The 23,289-nt window shown below is 45.4% G+C and overlaps 5 protein-coding genes across 7 annotated transcripts in view; 4 read left to right on the top strand and 1 right to left on the bottom strand.

The window, feature by feature from the left end:
• The first annotated feature begins 3,522 nt into the window (after positions 1-3,522).
• On the top strand, positions 3,523-5,045 carry LOC4351238 (caffeoylshikimate esterase). The gene is made up of 2 exons (XM_015762848.3): positions 3,523-4,071; positions 4,367-5,045. The coding sequence occupies exons 1-2, from the start codon at positions 3,631-3,633 to the stop codon at positions 4,922-4,924; spliced, it is 999 nt and encodes a 332-aa protein (XP_015618334.1). The 5' UTR covers positions 3,523-3,630; the 3' UTR covers positions 4,925-5,045.
• A 4,231-nt stretch (positions 5,046-9,276) lies between these two features.
• LOC107275658 (uncharacterized) lies at positions 9,277-12,531 on the top strand. The gene is made up of 2 exons (XM_015763617.3): positions 9,277-10,161; positions 10,588-12,531. The coding sequence occupies exons 1-2, from the start codon at positions 9,292-9,294 to the stop codon at positions 12,253-12,255; spliced, it is 2,538 nt and encodes an 845-aa protein (XP_015619103.1). The 5' UTR covers positions 9,277-9,291; the 3' UTR covers positions 12,256-12,531.
• Positions 12,383-14,988, bottom strand: LOC4351236 (THO complex subunit 4A). Of its 3 annotated transcripts, none has more exons than XM_015764962.3 (5): positions 14,797-14,988; positions 14,623-14,730; positions 14,172-14,240; positions 13,896-14,080; positions 12,383-12,836 (listed from the first exon to the last, which is right to left on the bottom strand). In XM_015764962.3, the coding sequence occupies exons 1-5, from the start codon at positions 14,953-14,955 to the stop codon at positions 12,644-12,646; spliced, it is 714 nt and encodes a 237-aa protein (XP_015620448.1). In that variant the 5' UTR covers positions 14,956-14,988; the 3' UTR covers positions 12,383-12,643. The 3 variants fall into 3 exon arrangements, with proteins under 3 accessions (XP_015620448.1, XP_066162499.1, XP_015620450.1); XM_066306402.1 differs by having other exon boundaries at positions 12,383-12,821; XM_015764964.3 differs by having other exon boundaries at positions 12,383-12,809.
• Positions 14,989-15,155: 167 nt separating this feature from the next.
• Positions 15,156-17,440, top strand: LOC136354751 (autophagy-related protein 8D-like). Its single transcript, XM_066306403.1, has 5 exons — positions 15,156-15,325; positions 15,398-15,453; positions 16,861-16,913; positions 16,988-17,106; positions 17,191-17,440. Exons 1-5 carry the CDS (start codon positions 15,289-15,291, stop codon positions 17,280-17,282), a joined length of 357 nt encoding a protein of 118 aa, XP_066162500.1. The 5' UTR covers positions 15,156-15,288; the 3' UTR covers positions 17,283-17,440.
• A 924-nt stretch (positions 17,441-18,364) lies between these two features.
• The window catches only part of LOC136354743 (ABC transporter G family member 41-like), an 11,551-nt gene continuing 6,626 nt past the window's right edge, over positions 18,365-23,289 (top strand). Inside the window, exons 1-9 of the mRNA XM_066306380.1 lie at positions 18,365-19,197; positions 19,268-19,352; positions 19,450-19,609; positions 19,713-19,789; positions 20,109-20,162; positions 20,238-20,328; positions 20,811-21,112; positions 21,498-21,779; positions 22,450-22,763. Of these exons, the coding sequence (XP_066162477.1) occupies positions 18,584-19,197; positions 19,268-19,352; positions 19,450-19,609; positions 19,713-19,789; positions 20,109-20,162; positions 20,238-20,328; positions 20,811-21,112; positions 21,498-21,779; positions 22,450-22,763 (1,979 nt within the window). The 5' untranslated portion in view covers positions 18,365-18,583. The remainder of the gene's footprint in view (positions 19,198-19,267; positions 19,353-19,449; positions 19,610-19,712; positions 19,790-20,108; positions 20,163-20,237; positions 20,329-20,810; positions 21,113-21,497; positions 21,780-22,449; positions 22,764-23,289) is intronic.

Raw genomic sequence — 23,289 nt, 5'->3', positions numbered from 1 at the left:
CTCGTGCCCGTAAAATGCTAGAATCGATCCTTCCATCAAATCTGATTGAATCTTTCTCGATCTCCCAAAATTGGTTGAGAGTTTTTAGATAGTCAATATGCTCTTTCCGTTTTTATCAAAATTGGAGCGAATCTATCAAACACGGGACAAAAAGGTGACTTTTAAATACAGAATCAATCTAGTAAATAAAAGCGGAATTGAAAGTAAAAAATAAAATCATGGGAAATAGTGAGGGGTAGTGGGGAATCATTTTTGCAATCAATTGAAGGAGGCAACGTATGGGTAGAAAGATTGTTGTGGCCGCACGGGTGCTAGTGTTTCGTCCGGCAAAAAAAACCATCAAAAATGAATCCTTACCCACGTGTAAAAAAACAATGTAGAGTGATGGAAAAAAAAGAAGTAAGGCCAAAAAAAGAAAACGAAAAAAAAACAGAAAAAACGAAAAAACCACGGACAGAAAAAGGGCGGATGGAGAAAATTAAGGCGAAGAAAAAAAAGCGAGGGGAACAGAAAAAGGAAAAAGCGGCGAAAAAAACAAGAGGCGAAAAAAAGAGAAAAGTGGCGAAGAAAAAGAGACGACCAAAATAATTACGGGATACGGAAAGCTTAAGCATTTTTTTAATTAAGTATAGAATTATTTATTTTTTGAAAAAGTTTGCACTTGGGCATTCTAACCTGTCTGTTTGCATAAATAGATTTTCGGATGCGGTCTCAGATACGCATGCGAACATGGATTTTCACGTGAGAGTGCGCTATCCGATTAGGAAAATGCTAATTTTTACAAACACATAGGAGGGGCGGGCCACTTAGCCGTTTGCGAAAATATGTTTTAGTTGTTTGCAAAAATCATTTGTATAGTAGTAATTGATTTTAGGGTAATTTGTTTTCAGGGAGAGGCATTCAACTTGCTCATGGCGTGTGCAAACACCCCAGTAAAGTCGATAGGTGATGCATATTTTATAGATTGTTTTCTTTTGTGCTAAAATTTTGTGAGCAAGCTGGGGGTGTTAGGGCATGTACAATGGTGTCTAATGACGGATTCTCTTCGTTATCATGCAAGTAATTTTGGTAAAGTGGAAGAAAGAGAGGGAATTAATGAGAAACATCGTTGCTATGCATGACAACGGCTTAGAGTAGACTCTTAACATTTATTAACGAAAAGTTTGTTGCATGGGGTGTAGAAAAGGAAAGAAGTATAATATAAAAATATGAGTGAATTGCATCTTGGGCCTCTTTTTTTTTACTATTGTTGCAAGTTGGACTAGGGGTAAACAAATATTTTCACTTTGGACCACTTATGTTTACCCATTGCTTCACTTTGGGCTGGTTCTTCTATCTCTAGCTCTCCTTCCTATTCTCCATATCCCAAATTAACCATCACCGAACTGCACTGGCTGCCCCATTAGGAATGTGACGAACCGGCTAGTAAACGGCTTGATCGGCTGATCCTCTCCATTAGGAAGGTGATCAGCAAGCCTGCCATGTACCCAACAGCGTGGAGGTCAATTTGTCCGAGACAAATGAATGGATGGTTAGTCCGTCGGTGAATGGATGGATCAGCATCGGCATTGGCTGGAAGCGTCCACCAAGCCACACTGGCGTCACTACGCGTTTGACCATGACCTTGAGCACTGTCGCGCTGTCGTCAGTGCCGCGCTCAGCCTTGAGCCCAACTCAACTCTCGACCTTAGTCCAAATAGCTCTAGTGCCTCACTTAAGTCGAGCTCGACCGACAGCTTCATGCTACACTGCATCTTGAGCCCACCCAGCATCCAATGAGGGAATAAAGAGAGTGAGAGAGCACAAAGAGGAGAGAGGGAGCTGTAGGTCTGAGAACAGCCCCAAGGTGAAACTTTTGTAAATTTACCTAGTCCAAATACGAAAATGTAGATATACCCCTGGTCCAAGCTGAAAGAGTGGTAAAAATAGTGACCCAATATGCAGTTTACTCTAAAAATATTTAGTTCATTAATAGAGTAGTTTAGAAATCTTATTGTCTCTACCATTGTAGGAGAATAGTCTATAGTAACATTAATTAATATAGAGAGCTTATATTAGACTCTACATTTATACATGCCCTTAAGCATACAATCCATTGAGCCATCGGACGGACCCCTCTTGTGTGTGCTCGTGCTACTATTGTGCGGTTGGAAGAACGAGACGTGGATTTGATTTTCTGTTGTGGAAGATACGTATCAACCATATACAGGCCGGCGGGCGATCGATGTTGATAGGCAGGTATAGTAGAAAGTTTAAGTATAGAGACGTGTCATAAATGAATGCATGAGAGATGCATCAAGCAGTCTGATGTATGCTATATTTTCTTAACCAGATACTCATCTTAGACATGATTGCATACTAATACACCAAATGATATATGTTTTTTTTCTTCTTATAGATTTTTCTTTTAAATTATTTATCCGATTTATAATCCGATTACACCATTGTATTCATTGCAATTAAATCTTTACAATAAGATCTTACATGACTATATTTTGATAAAAAAATATATATGTTGTAAATTACTTTTATTATATATGTAAGTTACTTTTATCATATATATAAATTACTTTTCGATTTGATTAAATTACTTATTATACAATCATAATGTTGTGAGTTGTTTATTTTATTATCTTTTTTTAGTCAATTCCATATTTTGTACTGATTAAATTTAATTTTTAGATTGACTCACGTTTTTACCTCCATAATGGAACTACTTTTAATGTCATGACAAAGTTACTTCCTTTTTGTCTTAAGTTACTTCTATAATATATGTAAATTACTTTTAAGTTTTACTGAAATTACTTTTATATGTCTAAAAAGTAATTTAGTGAAATCTAAAAGTAATTTAGATATACTATAAAAGTAATTTGTAATTTTTCATCAAAATATAATCATGTGAGATCTTGTTGTAAAGATTTAATTCTTACAAACACAACCGCGTGTAATCGGATCATAAATCGGATGAATAGTTTAAAAGAAAATTTTATTTAAAACATAGGTGATAGAAATATATTTTATACTTACTTGATGGGGACTAGTACTACAGTTAACATCTAGGTAGGTCTCTCGTTAGCACTAAAACGAGAGGCCTTTTGATTTAGATTTTGCCATACTATAATACGTCCGTCCTATAGTTTTGTGGAGTATAGATTGTTTCTGTATGTAATGTAATTTTCTGAGGGCCAAATTAAGTTAATTAAGGAAGTAAGAAGAAGAAATACCAATAAAGAGCGAGATCGATAATATATAGAAGTCGTTGATTAATTTGAGGGAATTATATATGGATCGGTCGTCGCCCCCAAAACGTACGTGTCCACATGTTGCACGCGACGTGTTACGTGCACGTTCTAAAACGATCAATTAATTAATTGATTATCCGCGCGCGCGCGGGCGGGTTCAACGAAGGATTGTAGATTATTATAATTACTCTGTTTCAAATTCGTTGTTCAATCCTCGGCTCGGCCGTGGCTGCTAGCTGCCTGCCTTTAAATCCTTCCTTCCTTCCTTGGTAGCACTTCTGCCCTCTACAGCTGCATCTGCTAATTAAGTTGCTAAGCCAGGTGCAGGTCCAGGTGGTGCCGTGGTGGTAGTAGCAGTAGTAGCCAGGGCAGGAATATCTATCGATCGATGAGCAGCAGCAGCGGCGGCGATGGGGGTGGGTACAATTACTCGGAGGATTGGGTGGTGAATTCGCGAGGGATGCGGCTCTTCACCTGCGCGTGGATTCCCAAGGAGAGCAGTAGAGGCGTGGTTTGCCTGTGCCATGGGTACGCGGTGGAGTGCAGCGTGACGATGCGCGGCACGGCGGAGCGGCTGGCCAGGGCGGGCTACGCCGTCCACGGCATCGACTACGAGGGCCACGGCCACTCCGACGGCCTCCAGGGCTACGTCCCCGACCTCGACGCCCTCGTCCGCGACTGCGACTCCTTCTTCTCCACCGCCACCGCCTCCTTCCCCCGCCGCAGATTCCTCCTCGGCGAGTCCATGGGCGGCGCCGTCGCCCTTCTTCTCCACCGCTTGCGCCCCGACTTCTGGACCGGCGCCATTCTCGTCGCCCCCATGTGCAAGGTCCGTTCAACTCCATCTTAACCTTTGACTCTGACTTTTCCTTTTTCTTTTTGCCCGCCACATGCATGCCATCCACGAATCATTCAGTCTACATATGCGTCCCCAAGATTAGATTAGATATTTAGATTATACTACATAACAGAACAGGCTGTCTCTTTCTCATTTTCTAAGCTACCTACCGGCCGGCCACTTTCAGATTATTATCTTCTTTTAACGCAACGCAAGGAAACGTTTCTGACTGCCTCAAATATCATGGATGCATGTGGTTGAATACTAGTAAAATGCGTGGTTGCAGATCGCGGAGGAGATGCGGCCGCACCCGATGGTGGTGAGCGTGCTGAAGGTGATGACAAGCATCATACCGACGTGGCGGGTGGTGCCGACGAATGACGTGATCGACCTGGCATACAGGATGCAGGGGAAGCGAGACGAGATCCGAGGGAACCCACTGTGCTACAAGGGCAGGCCCCGCCTCAAGACCGCCTACGAGCTGCTCCGCGTCAGCATCCTCATCGAGTCCACCATCCTCCCCCACGTCTCCCTCCCCTTCCTCATCCTCCACGGCGCCGCCGACCGGGTCACCGACCCCTCCGTCAGCGACCTCCTCTACCGCTCCGCCTCCACCACCGACAAGACCTTCCACCTCTACACCGGCATGTGGCACGCCCTCACCTCCGGCGAACTCCCTCACAACATCGATGCCGTCTTCCGCGACATCATCGACTGGCTCCACCACAGGACATCCCCCACCTCCGCTTCACATGTGCAGGACCACGACTTAAGTACGTCTTTCGAGGCGGAGCGCAAGGCCAAGCACGACGACACCATCCATTGCGGCAAGCAAACATCATAGTGATCACCTACCTACTATATAATATGGCTAGCTAGCTGCTATACTTACTAGCATGTATGTCTTTACTATACTACATATATCCTTTTAAAAAAATATATAATGCTATTGACTTTTAGACTTAGTCTTGTTTGATCATTGTCCCACATGTCGGTCAAATTGAGCCAAAGTTTCTTGATTAAGGTTTTGCCTAGCTACACTCTATATGCCTTGTCATACTTACAATAAAGTAAGCCACTAACCAGCTAGACCTTAAGCTAGTTAAGGTCCTAAATTTTAAAATGGAAAAATTACGAATTACCCCCTGAACTATCGCGGTCGACCGAATTATCCACCTAAACCCGAAAACAAGACATTACTCACCCCGAACTTTCAATACAGGACGAATTACCCACCTCGACCCAATCCGGAGCGGTTTTGTCCTACTTGGCGTACGCGTGGCAATCCAGTCAGCATTTTATTTATTAAAGAAAATGTGGGTCCCATCTGTCATACTCCTCTCCCCTCTTCCTCTCTCTCTCCTCTCTCTTCTCTCTCTCACGGGGCAGTGCGCATGGGCGGGGAGGTGGGCGGCGGCGCGAGGACGGGCGGCGGTGGGCTGGAGCAGGCGCCGCGTCGGCACCTGTGGCCGGTGGTGGAGGGCTTTGCCAGGCGGCGGCTGCATGCCGCAGAGGCCAAGTTGGGGCAGAACACAGCACTACTACGAAAACCATCTTTCGTGGCGGCCATTTTCGGTTTCCGCTGGCGGAAATCGCAGCCGCCACAAAGCAAAGGCTAGTGAAAATGTCGAGATCTTCGCCAGCAGTTATTTACCGTCAGCCAAAACGCATCTTCGCTGGCGGCCGAGAAAGGAACGCCCGCCAGCAAAGAGAACTCTTTGCTGGCGGTAGCCTTAGGACGGCAGCCAGAGAAGACATGTCTTTGCTGGCGGCGGACTTAACGCAACCGCCAGTAAAGAAGTATCTCCGCTTGCGGTAGCCTTAGGTCGGCCACCAGCGAAGATAATTCTTTGCTGGTGGCTCATAGTATTTTAGGCCACGTGGCACGCTAGGAAAAATGAACTAAGGCTTCTGTGGATAGACACGTGGCCCGACAGCGAAGATATGGACCGTCCTAGCCGAAGTTCGACGAACCGGCGCGGGAAACGGAGGCGGGAGCGGCGAACTCTGGGAGATAGCCGGAGTTGTCGGGAGTCGTTGTTGCGAGATGAGGAGGGTGTGCGTGGTGAATGGGTGCTCACCTGGATGCGGCGGAAGCAGACGACGGTGGCACCCCCTACTCAGCTCACGGGGATGGAGATCGGCGCAGCCTACTCAGCCCACCGCTAGCCTCGGCTCCTCGCCCGCCGTCAGCCTCGGCTCCTCGCCCATCGCTTGCAGCCGCCTCCGCCCCCGGTAGCCGCCTCCGCCGCGTCCTCCGCCCGCCAGTTGCCTCTGCCCCTGCCCACCTTCGTCGCCGCCCGCAGCCCGCCAGCCGCCGGCACCCGCCTCCGCCCCCACCCGCCCCAGCCTGGCTCCTTGCCCACCGCCCGCCAGCTGCTTCCTCTTTTCACATCGAGAGAGAGAGAGAGAGGGAGAGGGGGGCAGAGAAGGAGAGAAAAAATAAAGCGCTGACAGGTGGGCCCCACCGATTTTTATTTGTTTTTGCTGACTGTATCGCCACATGTGTGCCATGTAGGATAAAAACTGCTTCGAATCGAGTTAGGGTGGTAATTCGTCCAGTTTTAAGAGTTTGGGGTGTCAAATGTCCGTTATTGTAGTTTAGGGGGTAAATCGTACTACCGCAATAGTTCCGGGGAGGGGGGTAATTCGTACTTTTTCCTTTTAAAATTAACACCCTTTTTCCATACTAGGTGGATAAACTAACAGGCTGGCCTAACACTATATGGGTTCTTTTTGTACTGCTAATGAAATGGGTTGTGTTGTGCTAGCCCATGACCCGTGGTCGGAGCCTAGGCATGGCCTAGTAAGAAGACGGGTTGTGTCGTGCTAGCATGGGTCTATTTTAGGCACATGGGCCAGAAGGGATCATTAGTCCATTAACCTTATATATGGCTCAAACAGTTCAAAAAAGAAAAGAATAAGAAAAAAGTGTTCGCACAGACAGTCGGAGATGACTAGGGTTAAGGACTAGGGTTAAGGTCTGGTTAGGATATGCTCTGCTTCCTCCTGCATATGTCGTCGTTGCCACCTGCGTGTTTAACAGTCTCCTACATACTCTGTGGCCTCTTCCTCCTCGTTAGTGACCACACCGCCTCTTCCTCCTTGTTAATGACTATGTTGGCCTCCGCGCTCATCGCCAATAAGCTCCTCGTGCTCTATTCCTACACCAATGGCTGATGCTACATCGCCATCTCTTATCTTTGCTCGGTCATCAGTGCTTGAGACCGTTGGTTGATGCCGTGCGGTGCCGACACGTTAGGCGTTGGGATGGTCCATGGACAAACGGATTGGGCAGTGCTCGAACAGTGCTCATATTTATAACTAATTGTTTTTTAAACAGTTAAGCTGGATTGAAATTAAAAGAGTTCATATGTATATACCTAAGTGATTAATGCATGATAAATAATGAATAGTCTATAACTCTAAGGCCCTCTTTATTTAGGCTTACAAGCCAACTTATAAGCTGAAAAGTCTAAGCTTAAACAAACAAGCAGCTTATTCGTTTGACTTTTTTTAAGCCATAAGTCACTCTAATACTATTAAGCCAAAAGCTAGGTTAGAGAAGTTTTTTTTTTTTTGCTTATGTGAGGTAGATGTATGACTCCACCATTAAACTTAGGACATTAAATCTCCCGGTTTATAAATCATATATATAAGCCAATAAGCTGATTTAAAAGTCTAAGCCAATAAGGCTAAGCCTAAACAAAGATGGCCTAAACACGCTGCAAATTAAATTGCGATGAGATCAGCAGAGCTAGCCACAATTAACATGTCTATGGGATTTGCACTAAAAGTGTGGAGCTAGCATTTTGTGTGCAAGTTGCACTATGGTAACAAAACTAGCAGCTGCTCGTATATATGTGTGTGGGTGTGTGTAAAATTCATGGAATCGATGCTCGATCGATCGATAAATAGCTTTAACCAACTTTTGTTCTAGGTATGCCGGCCAACATGCGTGCAAAAACAAGTATATGTAGTGTAGATGATGCAGTGGAAGAAATTAGGTACCAACGAATTGGGCATTCACAAAGCATGCCCTGCCCCTTCCACGCACTTGAAGGGCCAAAGTAAGCTGCCTATACGTACGTACGTGCGATCGATCGATGCTGTCCATGCCGTTCCGGCTGCAGCTAGGGCCATCCGTCACCGATCGACCGTAACGTACGTACTACTTGCAGGGGTACTACACCACGCACTACTGCTGCACGTACGGCTAGCTAGGATATATAGTGGAACATTCAGTAGATGATATTGCTCGGTCACTTTTCTCACCGTGAGATTGTGGTCACTATATATACCACAGAGCACGCCGAGGGATCGGGGAGAGATGACGACTGACTCTGTGAGCTAGGGGACTGAGATGATACTTGAGTATTTTTTTATTGACCCTTAAAAATGCTGTAATTAATTAAGCAGGTCTAGCGCTAGCTCTTTAATTAACCTTGCAAGATTTGATAATTAATGCATGGTGGAGTACGACTGTGTGAGATGCATATATACCATTTCAACCTTTCATGCCCTCCTGCGGCCGTGCATTGATCCTCAGGAGTCAGAGATGCATGGTCTCTTACAATGTTCCAGTGGTCTTCTTGTTTGGATTATACTGTATTGATCGGCGATCTTTTCGCCGCATCGCAGTTGCGCACTACACTATAGAAGTACCATATATGTATCGTGCATGACCTGCTGCTAGCATCCACACGTGCGTTTCTTTTCTTTTCTTTCCGGCCGTGCGCGTCCAGGTGGAAGGCACTGCACGGTTAATTTCCTTGTAATTCATACACTACACAAAATAAAGTATACGGAGATGACCGATCGACATCAATATGGATGCATGCATACATGTCATAGAGGATCGATGAGCTCAGCTAGCTAGCTCCAAAAGCAGTGGAGTGGCAAGAGTGGCCACTAATTATGGTTGAAAGAAACAAACTCCTACTTTACTCTTGTTAATTTATTTATATACGCTGCGGGCTGATTTCCATTTTACAATTTATAAATTGATTTGGAGCACAGATCGATACGTGCAGAGACCTAGCAGTAACAGGTCGATCAATAAGATGGCATGCATGCAGTTGCAGCTGACGCGCACCGATCCTATATATATACGTACGATGCAAACGATGCATTGCATTGCATGCATGGGCCAATAAGTAACTAATAAGCCAGACAAGCCAAGCGACTAATATATAGTTAGAATCAGAAAGAATGCCACCGTCGTCGGCGGCCACCACCGGCGGCGCCGTCCATAAACCAATTATCATGCCGCCCGAGTCGGAGAGGCAGATCAATAATCTTCCAGACGTACTGCAGCCCCGCCGGCGGTGGCGGTCCTCGCTCGCCACGGGCTTCCGCTCGGCCCTGGCCTGCACCATCGTCGGCGTGGCCTCCATCTACGCTCCGCTCGTCATCCGCCGCCACCTCACCTTCCCGGCCTTCTCTTACGTAGTCACCGTCATCGTAGTCACCGACGCCACGCTGGGCAGCTCCCTGCGCGGCGCCCTCAGCGCGGTCCACGCCACGGCCATGGGCGCAGTTCCATCGGTGCTGCCACTCTGGCTGGCGCACCGCACCGGCGCCGGGGAGTCGGTGCTGGCGACGACGGCGGTGGTGGCGCTGAGCACGTTCGCGGTGGCGGTGGCGGGGTCGGCGGGGACGGTGGCGAAGCGGATCGCGCTGGGGCAGATCATCATCATATACGTGGCGAGGTTCAGGGAGGAGAGAATGCGGTCGGAGGCGGTGCTGCTGCATCCGGCAAACGTGGTGGCGTGCACGGCGCTCGGGGTGGTGGCGGCGCTGCTGGGCGTGCTGCTCCCCTGCCCGAGGCTGGCCACGCGCGACGCCACGGACAAGAGGCTCGCCTACTTGGAGGTGGCGGCGGAGAGGGTCAGGCTGCTGGCCGACGCCTTCCAGTTGCACTTCTCCAGCGACGAGGCTGCAGGTGATGATGAGGAGAGAGCATCATCTTGTCGTTGCCGCAGACGGCGGCGGCAGTGCGTGGCCGCGTGCATCATGTCGCAGGCCGACCGCGCAGCCTCCGCCGGCGCCCTCCTCCTCCGCCGCATAAGCTCCGCACAAGTATGTATACTATATGCGTTCAGCAAATCAGTATACTCCAGATAGTAGATGCATGCATGCAGATGGCCCGATCGAAGAAGAGTCGTCGGAATCTAGTAGTGCTAATTAGTTACATATGAGATATGATGATCGAGTGATACTATATGAGGAGATCTTACCCCATGGCCCTTGCCGAAAAGAGATGCGAGTCACACTAGCTAGTTAGTGCAGTGAGTGACCCCACGAGCTGCAAGCCACCAACTAGGACGTACTAGAAATCTAGAATGAATTGAATCCACTAGAAGCCAAGGAATCCGGCGCAGTCAGAAAGCAAGCGTCAGCAACCGCACTAGCTAGGATACCGATACCCAGCTAGTAGGATTAATTACAAGTTAATTATACTAAAATTAATTAGTATTAACTAAGTAACTATATGCATATGCGCAGGGTGACTTGCAGTGGGAGCGAATGCCGGCGCTGCTGAAACGGTGGTGCAGCAGCAGGTGGGATGACGACGACGAACAAGCTTGTGCGCGGCTGCACGAGTTGATCGAGATGCCTCTGCGAGGGATGGAGATGGCCTGCACCCACATGCTGCAGCAGCCATGTTGGCCTAACACTAACACTATCAGCAGCATCTGCACGACACCAACATGGCTGCAGCACGCTACCGACCATGTACGCCTGGCTTTGCTCACAAAACGCATTCCCAGCTGCAGCAACACAGGCACAGGCAGCATGGAGATGGCCAAACTAGCGCCGGTCTCTGTTGGTGCTCTGGAGCAGCAGCAGCAGCTGGCTCCTTTCCTCTTCTTCTTATGCTTGGATCTCCTCCTCCAAGGATCTCATCCGGCGCCCCAACGTCCACCTAAGCTGCTGCTGTCTGTGTCTGCACACTCAGACGCTGCTGCCTCCCAAGTGAAGGTGATCCCAGCAGCAACAACAAAAGACGACGATGAAGAGCAACCGGAGCAGACGAGGAAGAAGAAACACCAGTGCCCTCGGCAAACGACAAGAAGCACCATGAGGAGGAGGCTGGTGGCCGCGGCCAAGTGCAGCTTCTCGCTGGGCCTCGCCGTCCTGCTCGGCCTGCTCTTCAGCAGCGACCACGGCTTCTGGTCGGGGCTCGTCGTGGCCACCACCATGGCCACCGGCCGCGAGTGGACCTGGGCTCTCGCCATTGCGCGTGCTCACGGCACCGCTCTCGGATCCGTATATGGCGCGCTGGCCTGCCTTGTCATCGATCGCATGGAGCTGCGCTTCCTCGCCCTGCTCCCCTGGCTCATCCTCACTGCCGGCTTCCTCAAGCGCAGTCGTGCCTACGGCCCCGCTGGCGCTGGGGGTGTAGCAGCTGCGGTGTCTGGCATCATCATCGTTGGCCGCCGCTACGACGAGCCGCCCATGGCCTTCACCGTCGCACGCCTGGTGGAGACCTTCATAGGCCTCGCCTGCATCATCGTGGCCGACCTCGTCTTCCAGCCCGCCGCCAGGCCGTCCACCAAGGCCACGGCACAGCTCGACCGCTGCCTCGCCGCACTCAAAGGCTGCTTCAGTCGGGGACGACAGACGACGACCAAAGTGAAGGTGAAGGCGGTGCAGGAGCAGGTGGCCCTGCTGGAGAGATGCGTGGCAGAGGCTGCCGGCGAGCCCCATTTCCCGTGGTCGCCGCCGTTCCCGGCGAGCTGCTACCACAAGGTGGCGGGGAGCCTTGGCAGGATGGCGCAGCTGCTCTACCTCTACACACAGGCACATCCAACTCCAATACCAGCAGCAGACGAGGATGCAACGCAGCGCTTCCACTGCCTCGTCTCCGCATCCCTGGAGCGAAGCGCCGACCTCCTCCTCCGACTCAGTCGTATCAGCAGCAGCAGCAGCAGAGACGAGGAGGACCTGGAGGCCGGCATCCGGGTCAGCAGCGGCAGTGACACCTGTTGCTGTGACGACGAGGATGCACCAGAGATGCTGGTGCGGTCGTTCCTGTCACAGCAGCAGCAGCAGCAAGATCAAGGAGTAGCATTAGCATTGGCTTCCATTGGGTTCTGCATGGGAGAGATGGCCAAGGAGGCCCTCCAGCTGGAGGCCTACATGCTCGACCTCATACTCCTCGCTCATTAGCATCTACTCTACTGTACCTCTCTATTCTGTTTGTCTACAACAGCACATAATCAATTCAATCCTCTTGCCAGGCTGCCAAGCTGCATGCTTGCTTTGCTTGTGTGTCCATCAACCCACAGTCCCACACTAGCTAAAAGTTCAACACTAGCTATAAAAGTTCAAAGTTGTGCTCCCTCCGTGTTACATATTATGAGCTAGCTTCTACCTACCAGGTTAAGCTTAGCCATTCCCTGCTCAAAATTATGACACCATCTAAACAAAGTATACATATGTTGGTCTGCATCTATCCCTACAAAATACTAACAAGGAGACCAAGGAAGGCCTACTAGTTTGTCCCCCTGTCTCTACCTAATGCAATCAAGGCAAGGCAACAAAGCGTGAGGGTCATCTAGCTCATTTGCATTCCTTCCGCATGGTACTTGTCCAAGTCAGCATCCAGGTCTTCAGCAGAAATCTTCCGACTTCCACGGTCTCCCCTCCCTCGCCCACGACCCACATGACCCCGACCACGCCCACCAAATCCACCCCTGCCCCGAGGCCATCCTCTTCCACCCCTGCCAGGTCCACTGAAAATTTCAGCACTGGACATGTTTTACTCAGAATCTTCCTGACAAACTAGGCTTAAAAAAACACAGTGCAAATTCTGTTGATTCATAATATCATATAACAAAACAATTTTAAATGGTTCCCTGGAAAAGTAAACAGTTTAAAATGGTATTTGGATATACTCAAGTTCAGTCTCACTCCACATTTGATAGAAACTGTAATAGGGCCAGGGCATACTATCTGCAGGTAACATTGAGGCAAGAAACAAGGTTTCCAGGTGATTCTTAATAAATACAAGGGATACATGTCTCAGGTGATCCTATCCTGCTTGGACTTTTAAGGCAGTCTAGTGGCACTGTATCCAAGGTTCGAAATATCCCCTAGTTTCGGTAAAATTTGGTTATCTTGAATTCAAGACTACCTAAGAAGAAGACCTGGCTAGTTACTTCAGGATTTATAGGTAGTTTGAGTAATTTAACAAACAAACCATATTGCAAGATCTAACGCAGATTGGTGGTATCATGCTGAATGCGAGCTCACAAGTTTGAGTCCCAGGAGAATCTACTTCGTCTAAAATTTTCTATATTTCCATCAGATCTTGGCATAAACTCAAATTTTGTCTCAAAAGTACGGCAAGATTTTCCAAGAAGAACCGCTTTTGAAGTTCAGTCTTGTCAGAACCCCATTGTACAAACTTTACTGGTGACCGGGGAAGCTCTGTCTGGCAGACATTATCAGCTGGTACTTATTTGTGCAGGTAATAATCAAACTATGTACTACTACAGACTATGCCTACAAAGCAGAGCAGGTTTATCTTAGGCCCTCATTGGCACAGCTCAGGATCCAAGATTTCTAGAAGTTGGGTATTCCTAGCTTCACAAATTCATGGATCTACGATTACATTGATAACATTTAGTTAAATCATTTTTTTTCACATTTTGGATGAATTTTAAAATTTTAAACCACTATAATTTATCATACAAACTTCAAATCTACTGTCTGGAGCTGTGCCAAACAAGGCCTTAGTAGTTAATTTTGAGAGTTAATTGTTTCATGGGGAGAGAAAAACAATGCTGTATATGGAAGCTACTAACCTTTTGGGAGGAAAATCGAAGTATCCAGCTGGTGCAGCGAAACCAAAAATAGCAGGTGGTGGTGGCTCAATATTTATACCAATGAGCTCAAGTTTCATAGGTTTGCCATCCAGCTGCACATTGTTGTACCTCTTAACAGCAGCCAGGGCGTCAGATTTTCTGGAAAATACAACCTCTGCAGTTCCCTGGCAAAACAGGGTATGAGTAATGAGCATTTTAACATAAAAAGAGTGACACATATTAAGTAAAAGAAAAAAGAAAGGTGGGGTTTGGAACCTTGGATCTTCCACTCCTGTCATAGTTAATAGAGTAACGCTTGACATCGCCAACCTCAGAGAAGAGTTCCTGAGTAAAGTAAGCAGCAAATTGTAGAGCAATTTAGTGAGAATGAGACAATAATTAAATTGTGAAAAAGGTTAATGAGTGCTCTAAATGTCTGGAAAGATACAAAGCTGAGGCTTTGTAGGTGGACTTAAGAGTATAATAATGAAGAAAGCTGTGGTTTTCCTTTCCATAAGAAAAGGGTAAGTTGTGAGTGTGTGTAGGGATGTACCCTAAATAATAAGCAAAATTGGTTTGGTGAAATGAAAAGATGGGGGAATTGAGGAATATAAAGATGACAATTCAATAAGAGTTTAATGCAGCTATCCAGGTACGGTGAGTTGAGATTATAGTAATTTTTTTTGGGGAAAAAAGAAAAAGAAAAAGGAGGAGCGGGTGGTGGTACCTTGATGTCCTCGTTGGAGACGGCGTAGTCGAGGTTGGAGATGTAGAGCTTGGTGCCGGTCTCGACGTTGGCCGCGGGCGTCGGGTGGACGTAGGCCGTGGGCGGCGCCTAGGAAGAATAGATCGTGGTCGTTGGGTCAGGCGAGAAATCAAGAAAAAGAAAGAGAAACTATACCTGAAAGGTGATGGCGTGATAGGGAGCGGCAGCGGAGCGGGTGGCGGCGCGGGAGTGGGAGCGGCGGGCAGAGGGCGCTGGACCTGGACGGGAGCGGCGCTTGTACTTGTTGGTGATGAGGTCGTCGAGGGACATGTCCAGCAGCGAGTCCGCCGCCATCTTCTTGATGGTGTTGCGGCGGCGGCGGAAGGCGGAGTGGAGTTGCTTTCTCCTCCTCCTTGTTTGGGTTGGGTGCGGACTGGGGAAGACGACACGACATGGGCTGGGCTGGGCTGGGCTCTTCTTCCTTTTTGTTTTGGGCTTTATTTTGCTCTTCTCTCTTCTTCTTCTTCTCGTCCTTTCCTCTTCTTCTGGAGTCTATGGACGACGGAATTGTTCAATTCAAAGCCAAACCAGCACGCAAGCAACCAGCGAACCCTAGCTACAGACAGATTCGCATCAAGGAAGGGAGGAAGAAGACGAGAGAGAGACTCATTTGAATTAGAGATAGAGATGAAGCCCAAGCCCTTCAAGGAGGAGTTCACCCTGGGTTAGTTCTTTCAGATTTAGTACTATTCATGTTCATGGATAGTATTGACTTGAATCGAATTCTTGTTTACAGAGGAGAGGGCCAAGGAGTCGGCCTCCATGATCGCCTCCTACCCCGCCAGGATCCCCGTATGTGATGTGATGTGATGTCCACAATTGTTTCTCTCTCACTACTTGTTTCTCCTACCAGTTTCCCCTTCCTTCAAGTTCCTCATGCTGCTACAGTACCACCTATACATAACTCAGCCGCCATGCCATCAAATTTTGCAAACTCACATTCTTCGCACGCACTCCAATCAACATTATATCATCACTGTGCCACAATAACCTCGCTCCTATATTTTTTTTGGAATTAATCACGGGGGGGGGGAGATTCCCCACCTAAATTATATTGGAAAAAAGGAAGAGGGGGTACAACCGGAAGCATTACAGCATTAGTCGGAGCGAATAGAAGAAGAAAGAAGACTTTTCCAGTTAGTCACAACCGGCCTATCTTCTCTACTGAGGTGCTCAGCCCACAAAGTAGCGTCCTCAATACATTTAGCCACTAACCTTGTCCGGGAGTTAGGAAGCCCCCGGAAAACAACGTCGTGTCTATGGATCCAAAGTCCCCAGAAACAAAGTAAGAAAAAAACTTGGAAGTGCTTGACAGGCAAGTGGCAGGGAGCAGCGAGGTCAGCAAGATCTTGAACATTCGAAACCACAGATATACGCAAGGCTCTCCAGAATTCCTGGGCGAATTGACATTGGAGAAAGAGATGAGTCACAGTTTCGTCAGCACAGTTGCAGACGATGCACCTCGCTCCTATATATGTCGTCATGTGACTGAAGATGTTATTCAAATCCCTTCATGTTTCTCTTGAGCTGTCCAACAACTCTAGCGAAACTTTACTGAAAAGAAAATCAAATAGATGCTGCATACATGTTCTGTTCTGTTGATTCTCCGCTGTGTTGGTTAGTTATTTCCAACACAAGTACCCATTTGCGTGCGGCAGTTTCTTGTCAATGGTTTGGGTCAACATTTTCAAGCACTTAATGAGAGGATAGAGGTGCTGACTGAATTACCTATTCCATTTTTATTCATCTAGCAAGTAGACTGTGATCACATCATTTTCCATTATCTTAACATTGTGCAAAAAGAAATTAGTTGGGCTCTGTTATTCGCAAGTTATTGGCCATTGTATTTCCTACCCTGTTTAAATGTTGCAGATTGAATCAGGGCTCAGGGTCAATCAGGGCTCAGGGTCAAACTCATGGAGCATTCTTGGGGGTATTCCTAGTCCTAGATAGAAATAGTTCAATTTGCACTACCTACCCTTTTGTCTCTGCACGTTAGCTTCAGTTAACTCTGTTGTGAATCAGTTTTGCAAGTACTGGATCCTGAAAACTAAACCAAAACCAGAATTCGTACCTAAACCATCTGTGTCGTTGAATTCCACAGGAACACATCAAAACTGATTACTTTTCATTTGTGCATTTTCTTCTGAAGTGTGTTTCTTGAACATTATGCTAAGATTCTAGTATCTATGATTGCAGGTCATTGTTGAGAGGTTTTCAAGAAGTAGTCTTCCAGAAATGGAGAAGCGCAAGTGAGTAGCTAATTTCATGTTCTTGCTTAGAAGCTGATTGAATTTGGAGGGCTGAAAAGCAGTGGTGATTGCAGGTACCTAGTTCCATGTGACATGCCAGTTGGGCAGTTTATTTTCATACTTCGTTCAAGGTTACATCTGTCTCCAGGAATAGCACTGTTTGTGTTTGTCAACAACACGTTGCCCCAGACTGGTGAGCTTTGCATATTGGGCTGTTTTTTGTCCTGCTTGATTCCCCTGTTGAAGCTTCAGATATGCAATTTTGCTGTGGCTGCAGCTCAGCTGATGGGCAGTGTGTACGAGTCATACAAAGATGAGGACGATGGCTTCCTCTACATGTGCTACAGCAGCGAGAAGACATTCGGCTGACCAACTCATCCGTGGAGATCTGCTTTCTTTTCTTTCATGTGTATGTGTTGCTCGAACATAAAGATGCATGCATGTGCATATATTAGTATCATTAGAAAATGCATGAAGTGTTATACTGTACACTGATTAATGTGAAATGAAATACACTAGTTATTTCATCCCCTCGTCTAAGAAATATAAAAGAGGAAAGGTTCATAACGATCTTTGTCCCTCAGTTTCCACCAACATGATGACTGTTCATAAACAGATAAACGCACAGATCCTTTTAACAATACATAATCCAAGGACCCTTTTTTGCCAATACATAATCCAAGGAACATGGTTGCCACAATTGTGCCAACCTCTCTTCCTCAGATTGTTTTCTACCCTTAAGAACAAGTCATACAAAAATCTTCATCTTCCAGATATGAAAATCTTCAACTCTAAACTGTTGTCTAGAACAAATATCCACATAGATTTTAGTTTCCAAAGAGCTTATATTCTCTCCCTCCAAAGTCAGTGAAAGTCAAATTATAATGCCTAGGGAATTGCAAAAAGCCTAAAGAGACCTTCAATACAAATCCTCTTAGCAAATTAAAGCAGAGTATTTTTCCCGTCATCTACTTGCTCTTGACATCACCAATACATGCAAACAGTGGATCCCAGGTTTGACCTCAACGTGGGAAATGACCTCCAATGTGGTATGTGTCATGTGTGTTTGTGTATATATATAGTTTATCGAAATTTGAATAGTCCAATTGTATCATTAGTTTTATTTAGCTTCCAGGCAACTGATCGATGTACATATATGAAAACTATACCATGTGTCTATAGTTCAATTGCAACTAGCAGCTAGGATTGAAGATAAATACTGTTATGTATAATAAGTACATATATACTCCATAACTAAGACTTTTATGTGGTATAATTGTGATGATTAGATGGATCTGGGCAGGCCTGGAAAATGCAATAGTAGGAATCATATGCCTGTGCGAGTGGCGTCATTGCTTAGCTTAGCTTGTACTGGATTAGAAAAGCCAAAGCCAGGTACATGTAGTATTGAGATGAAGAGGGCTTAATTGCGTATGACGCCATAACTTGGTTGACCTGTCAATTCAAGGGCGAGTAGTTTTGTGTCCACTGCACACAATATGCATGTTCTTTATTGTGGTTTTGTCAACAAAAGGAAAGGAAATTCTCGCGGAGAAACAAGCAAAGCAGAGTAAAAATTGAACAGATTGTCAACGTCGATCAGATTAATTGTTGTTGATGAGCTAGAATCAAAAGGGGCCGCCGGCGTTGAGCAGCACTAGCTAGCTAGCATGATCAACGAAGAGGTGGAGATGGAGGACAAGATCAAGAAGAAGCAGCAGCAGCATCAAGAAGAAGAAGAAGTAGAAGAAGAAGAAGAAGAGGAGAAGGCGGTGTCAGTGCGCGCGCTGTCATCGTCGTTGCGAGCTGCGGCAACCAGGAGCCTGTCGTCCTTGTCGTCGTCGTTGCGCTGGGATCATCGTGGGGACGACGAAGAGGAAGCTGAGCTGACATGGGCGGCCATCGAGAGGCTACCCACCTTCGACAGGATGCGCACGTCGGTGCTGTCGTCGGAGGAGGTGGACGTGCGGCGGCTGGGGGCGGCGGAGCGGCGGGTGTTGGTGGAGAGACTGGTGGCCGACATCCAGCGCGACAACCTGAGGCTGCTCCGCAAGCAGCGGCGGAGGATGGAGAAGGTGGGCGTCCGGCAGCCGACGGTGGAGGTGCGGTGGCGCAACGTGCAAGTGGAGGCGGACTGCCAAGTGGTTTCCGGCAAGCCGCTGCCCACGCTCCTCAACACCGTGCTCTCCCTGCAGCAGGTGCTCACCACCGCGCTGGGGTTGAGCCGCCGGCATGCAAGGATCCCCATTCTCAACGACGTCACCGGCATCCTCAAGCCTTCCAGGCATGTACTCCAGGCTCCAGCTCGATCGATTGATTAATGCATCGATGCCAATACATTACATGGTGTGCAGGCTGACTCTCCTTCTTGGCCCCCCCGGCTGCGGCAAAACCACCCTCCTGCTCGCACTCGCTGGAAAGCTCAACAAAAATCTCAAGGTTGTTATATTAGCCAATTTCGATTCATCCACCAATTCATTACCTAATCATAAGCTGCCAATGTACCAGCTATATATATATTAATTGTATATTACAGGTAACCGGCCAAGTGGAGTACAATGGTGTGAATCTCAACACCTTTGTTCCAGACAAGACATCAGCTTACATTTCTCAATATGATCTTCATATCCCTGAGATGACCGTTAGAGAGACGCTCGACTTCTCTGCTAGGTTTCAGGGCGTAGGCACCAGAGCAGGTTCAGTTACTGAATTGCTTAGCCTGGCGAGAAAAATAAATTATCTTTATTTGTTAACATTCCCTCTACTTAACAAGTGTCGTTATTTTCTTGTGCAAATTAGAAATCATGAAGGAAGTCATTAGGAGGGAGAAGGAGGCTGGGATTACCCCCGACCTTGACATAGATACATACATGAAGGTAAGGACTAACCCCCTTTTTTTTACGCGAGACTAACCCTTTTTTCATATATATTTTTTTCCAGTCTTTTTCATATATATATTTTTTCCAGTCTACGTGTGTGGATTATACCAACATTTATATAAACATTTTTATGGTCACATATCTAAACAACAGTGTGCACTTCTCCCCTTTTCCTAATACAATTCATCATTGAGGATTCTCTCGCATCGATTCTAGAAAAATGTCTAGTTCATTTCTAGCACTCTTCGTTTTATCAAAACGGCACAGGTTCTGCATGCCTATACAATTGCTACAATCCAGTCAAGTATCTTTGTAGGCAATATCCGTGGAAGGCTTAGAAAGGAGCATGCAGACCGATTATATTATGAAGGTAATCGATTCGATGAACAATTATCAGGGTCTAGCACATAACTTTTAACCTTGTGCATGATTTCTTACCTTATAGATTATGGGGCTTGACATTTGCGCTGACATAATAGTAGGAGATGTCATGAGAAGAGGTATTTCAGGTGGTGAGAAGAAGAGACTAACCACAGGTGATTTAACCAATACATATATATTGAATAATTTTAGGATGCTTCCATGTCATCTCAATTGTAATATAGAAATGGTTAGATCAAAACACTGCAATTCAACATCTAAAATTCCAAATTTATGTATGAGAGGTTCTACCCTCTTGTCAATCCCAATTCTATTTGAGAATGTTGTTTTTAGTAGATCTGTCAAAAACATGCTTATAAAAGAATTATGTTGTAACTAACCCAAACAATGCAGGTACTGATATAGTGTATACTTCCTTTTTCATCAAAACATGCAAGCCACCTAAATATATGTATCAGAACAGATTTTTTTTGTTTGTTTTGCAAAAGACAAAAGAGTGTGTATGGCTGAAATGTTCTTTTTTTATGCAATGGATAGCTAAGTTTATCTTCTAGGGGTCAACTGAAACAAGTTAATTAATTCAACAAAGAAGCTTATTTTCCTATTCTTTTTATTGAAAGTTTCTTCTTGTAATCAGGGGAGATGATAGTTGGACCTTCAAGAGCACTTTTCATGGATGAAATATCAACTGGGTTGGACAGCTCTACCACCTTCCAAATTGTTTCTTGCCTCCAACAACTGTGTCATATCTCTGAGTCTACCATACTAGTGTCACTCCTTCAACCAGCACCAGAAACTTATGAACTTTTTGATGATATTATCTTGATGGCTGAAGGGAAAATTGTATACCATGGCTCAAAGAGTTGTATTTTGAGTTTCTTTGAATCATGTGGGTTCAAGTGCCCACAAAGAAAAGGTGCCGCTGACTTTCTTCAGGAGGTATGTGTAATTCAAATAGTTCGAGTAATTTTTGAAATGGATGTTTGAAGATAAGGAGTTAAGGACTAGTAGTATATTTAAATAGTTTGGCAGGTCTACTAAGGGCATAATTGAGATTCGATAATTCTAATAGAATCTCACATGTCAAAATTTCTACCTAAGGATCAACTTATGTAGTATGGATAAAATAAATTGGACAATTGGTGTTCTATAGTATTTCTAGCAGCCATTATTCCATTGTTTTGAGTTTTAGCATTTGAATAATGTACTTATAATTTTGTACAAGTTCAAAATACAACTTTTTAGTATTAAGGAGTTGAATATAGGTCAGTATGTAGTGTGTTTGACTTGCTTTTTAGTATTCCTCTTCCAAATTTATGTATAGGTTTTGTCTAAGAAAGACCAACAACAATACTGGAACCGTAGTGAGGAAACATACAAGTTTGTTACAGTTGACCATTTCTGTGAGAAGTTTAAAGCATCTCAAGATGGTCAAAATTTTGCCGAAGAGCTTTCAGTGCCTTATGATAAATCAAAAGGGCACAAGAATGCTTTATCCTTCAATATCTACTCACTATCGAAATGGGATCTCCTCAAGGCTTGTTTTGCAAGAGAAATCCTTCTCATGAGAAGAAATGCCTTCATCTACATAACAAAAGCTGTTCAGGTAAATTAAAGTAAGTAAAAATTATTTTATCTTTTGGAGAAAATGCAATTAAATAATTCATACACTGGGCATTGATGAATACACTCTATGATATAAAAGGCCAATCTTTGACACCTAAATTTACAATGCTATACCTAGTGTCACATAGATTGGTTCCCACTATGGTGGATGCAATCAAGAATTTCCATTGAACATCTAGAAGTTTAAAATCTTAATACGACCTTAGCTTTAATATTGTGTCAGATAAAGGAAAGATAAATGCAGTATGTACATATAGTCGTTTTTGAATGCAAAATATTGATAGAGATTAGGTGTTGATTGTATTCAACTCTCAGTACATAAGCTTGATAACCATTTATGGTGCATTGTTGATTGTGTTAGTAATGAATATTTGGACCATATGCATTTAGTTCTTAGTAGACAAAAAAGCTAGCAGCCTGAGATATTTCACAATCCTTATTCTTTTCAGTTCATACACGGCATGCAATTTAAATACTTCAACGCCCATGATTAATTGTACCCATATACCACATTTTTTTGTATTTTTGTTGAAAGAGTATTTCTTCCAGAATTTACTAATATTTGGTTGAATTTATAATTTATATGAACCAAAATTCAATTTATTTTGCATTTTCTCAACAAATCAACATAAGGGATATTCTTACTGCAGCTTGGAATACTCGCCATAATTACTGGGACAGTATTTTTACGCACGCATATGGGAGTTGATAGAGCTCATGCTGACTATTATATGGGTTCCCTCTTCTATGCGCTCCTTCTTCTTTTAGTGAATGGTTTCCCTGAGTTGGCCATGGCAGTTAGTAGACTCCCTGTGTTTTACAAACAACGAGGCTACTATTTCTATCCTGCATGGGCTTATGCGATACCAGCTTTTATCCTAAAGATTCCAGTTTCTTTAGTTGAATCAATAGCTTGGACATCAATATCATACTACCTCATTGGCTACACTCCGGAAGCATCCAGGTAAATTTGCATTTATTGTAAAGCTTAGGTGGTGATTAGTACAGAGGAAGTACTCATTCAATTACACTAGAATCTTTTATTTTCAACTCTTTTAGGTTGTGCTAAATGGGTGAAAACCTTTTCATGCCTGAGAGGTCACCTATGCAATCTGGCTCATCTAGCCAAGACACATAGGTGTATTTGTTGATACTAGTTTGCAATGATTTTGTGAACCAAAGTCAACTATAGGATTACTTTGTATAACACTATCTTGACTTTCCTTTAGTGTTTTGTTCACACAAGAGAACTGCGTATTAGTGCATTAAGAAGTACTTAAATATTTACAAGACACCCACACCATGGTCAAAAGGGAAAAAAAAAGAAAACCACTGACCAAACAAGACGCAGCCAAACTAAGATCAACTCTAACCACCCACTACTTCCAGCTAAGCCAAACCTCTTGCTCTTGCTAAACACCAGAGATGCTCTTCCTCCAAAATTTGCCTAAAGAACCAGCAGCACATAAGGAGAATCTCCATTGAATACA

This window comes from Oryza sativa, chromosome 12 (genome assembly GCF_034140825.1).
Source record: "Oryza sativa Japonica Group chromosome 12, ASM3414082v1".
NCBI classification, from domain to species: Eukaryota; Viridiplantae; Streptophyta; class Magnoliopsida; order Poales; family Poaceae; genus Oryza; species Oryza sativa.
Note: the sequence above shows the minus strand (reverse complement) of the source record. Positions and strands in the feature narration are given on the sequence as shown.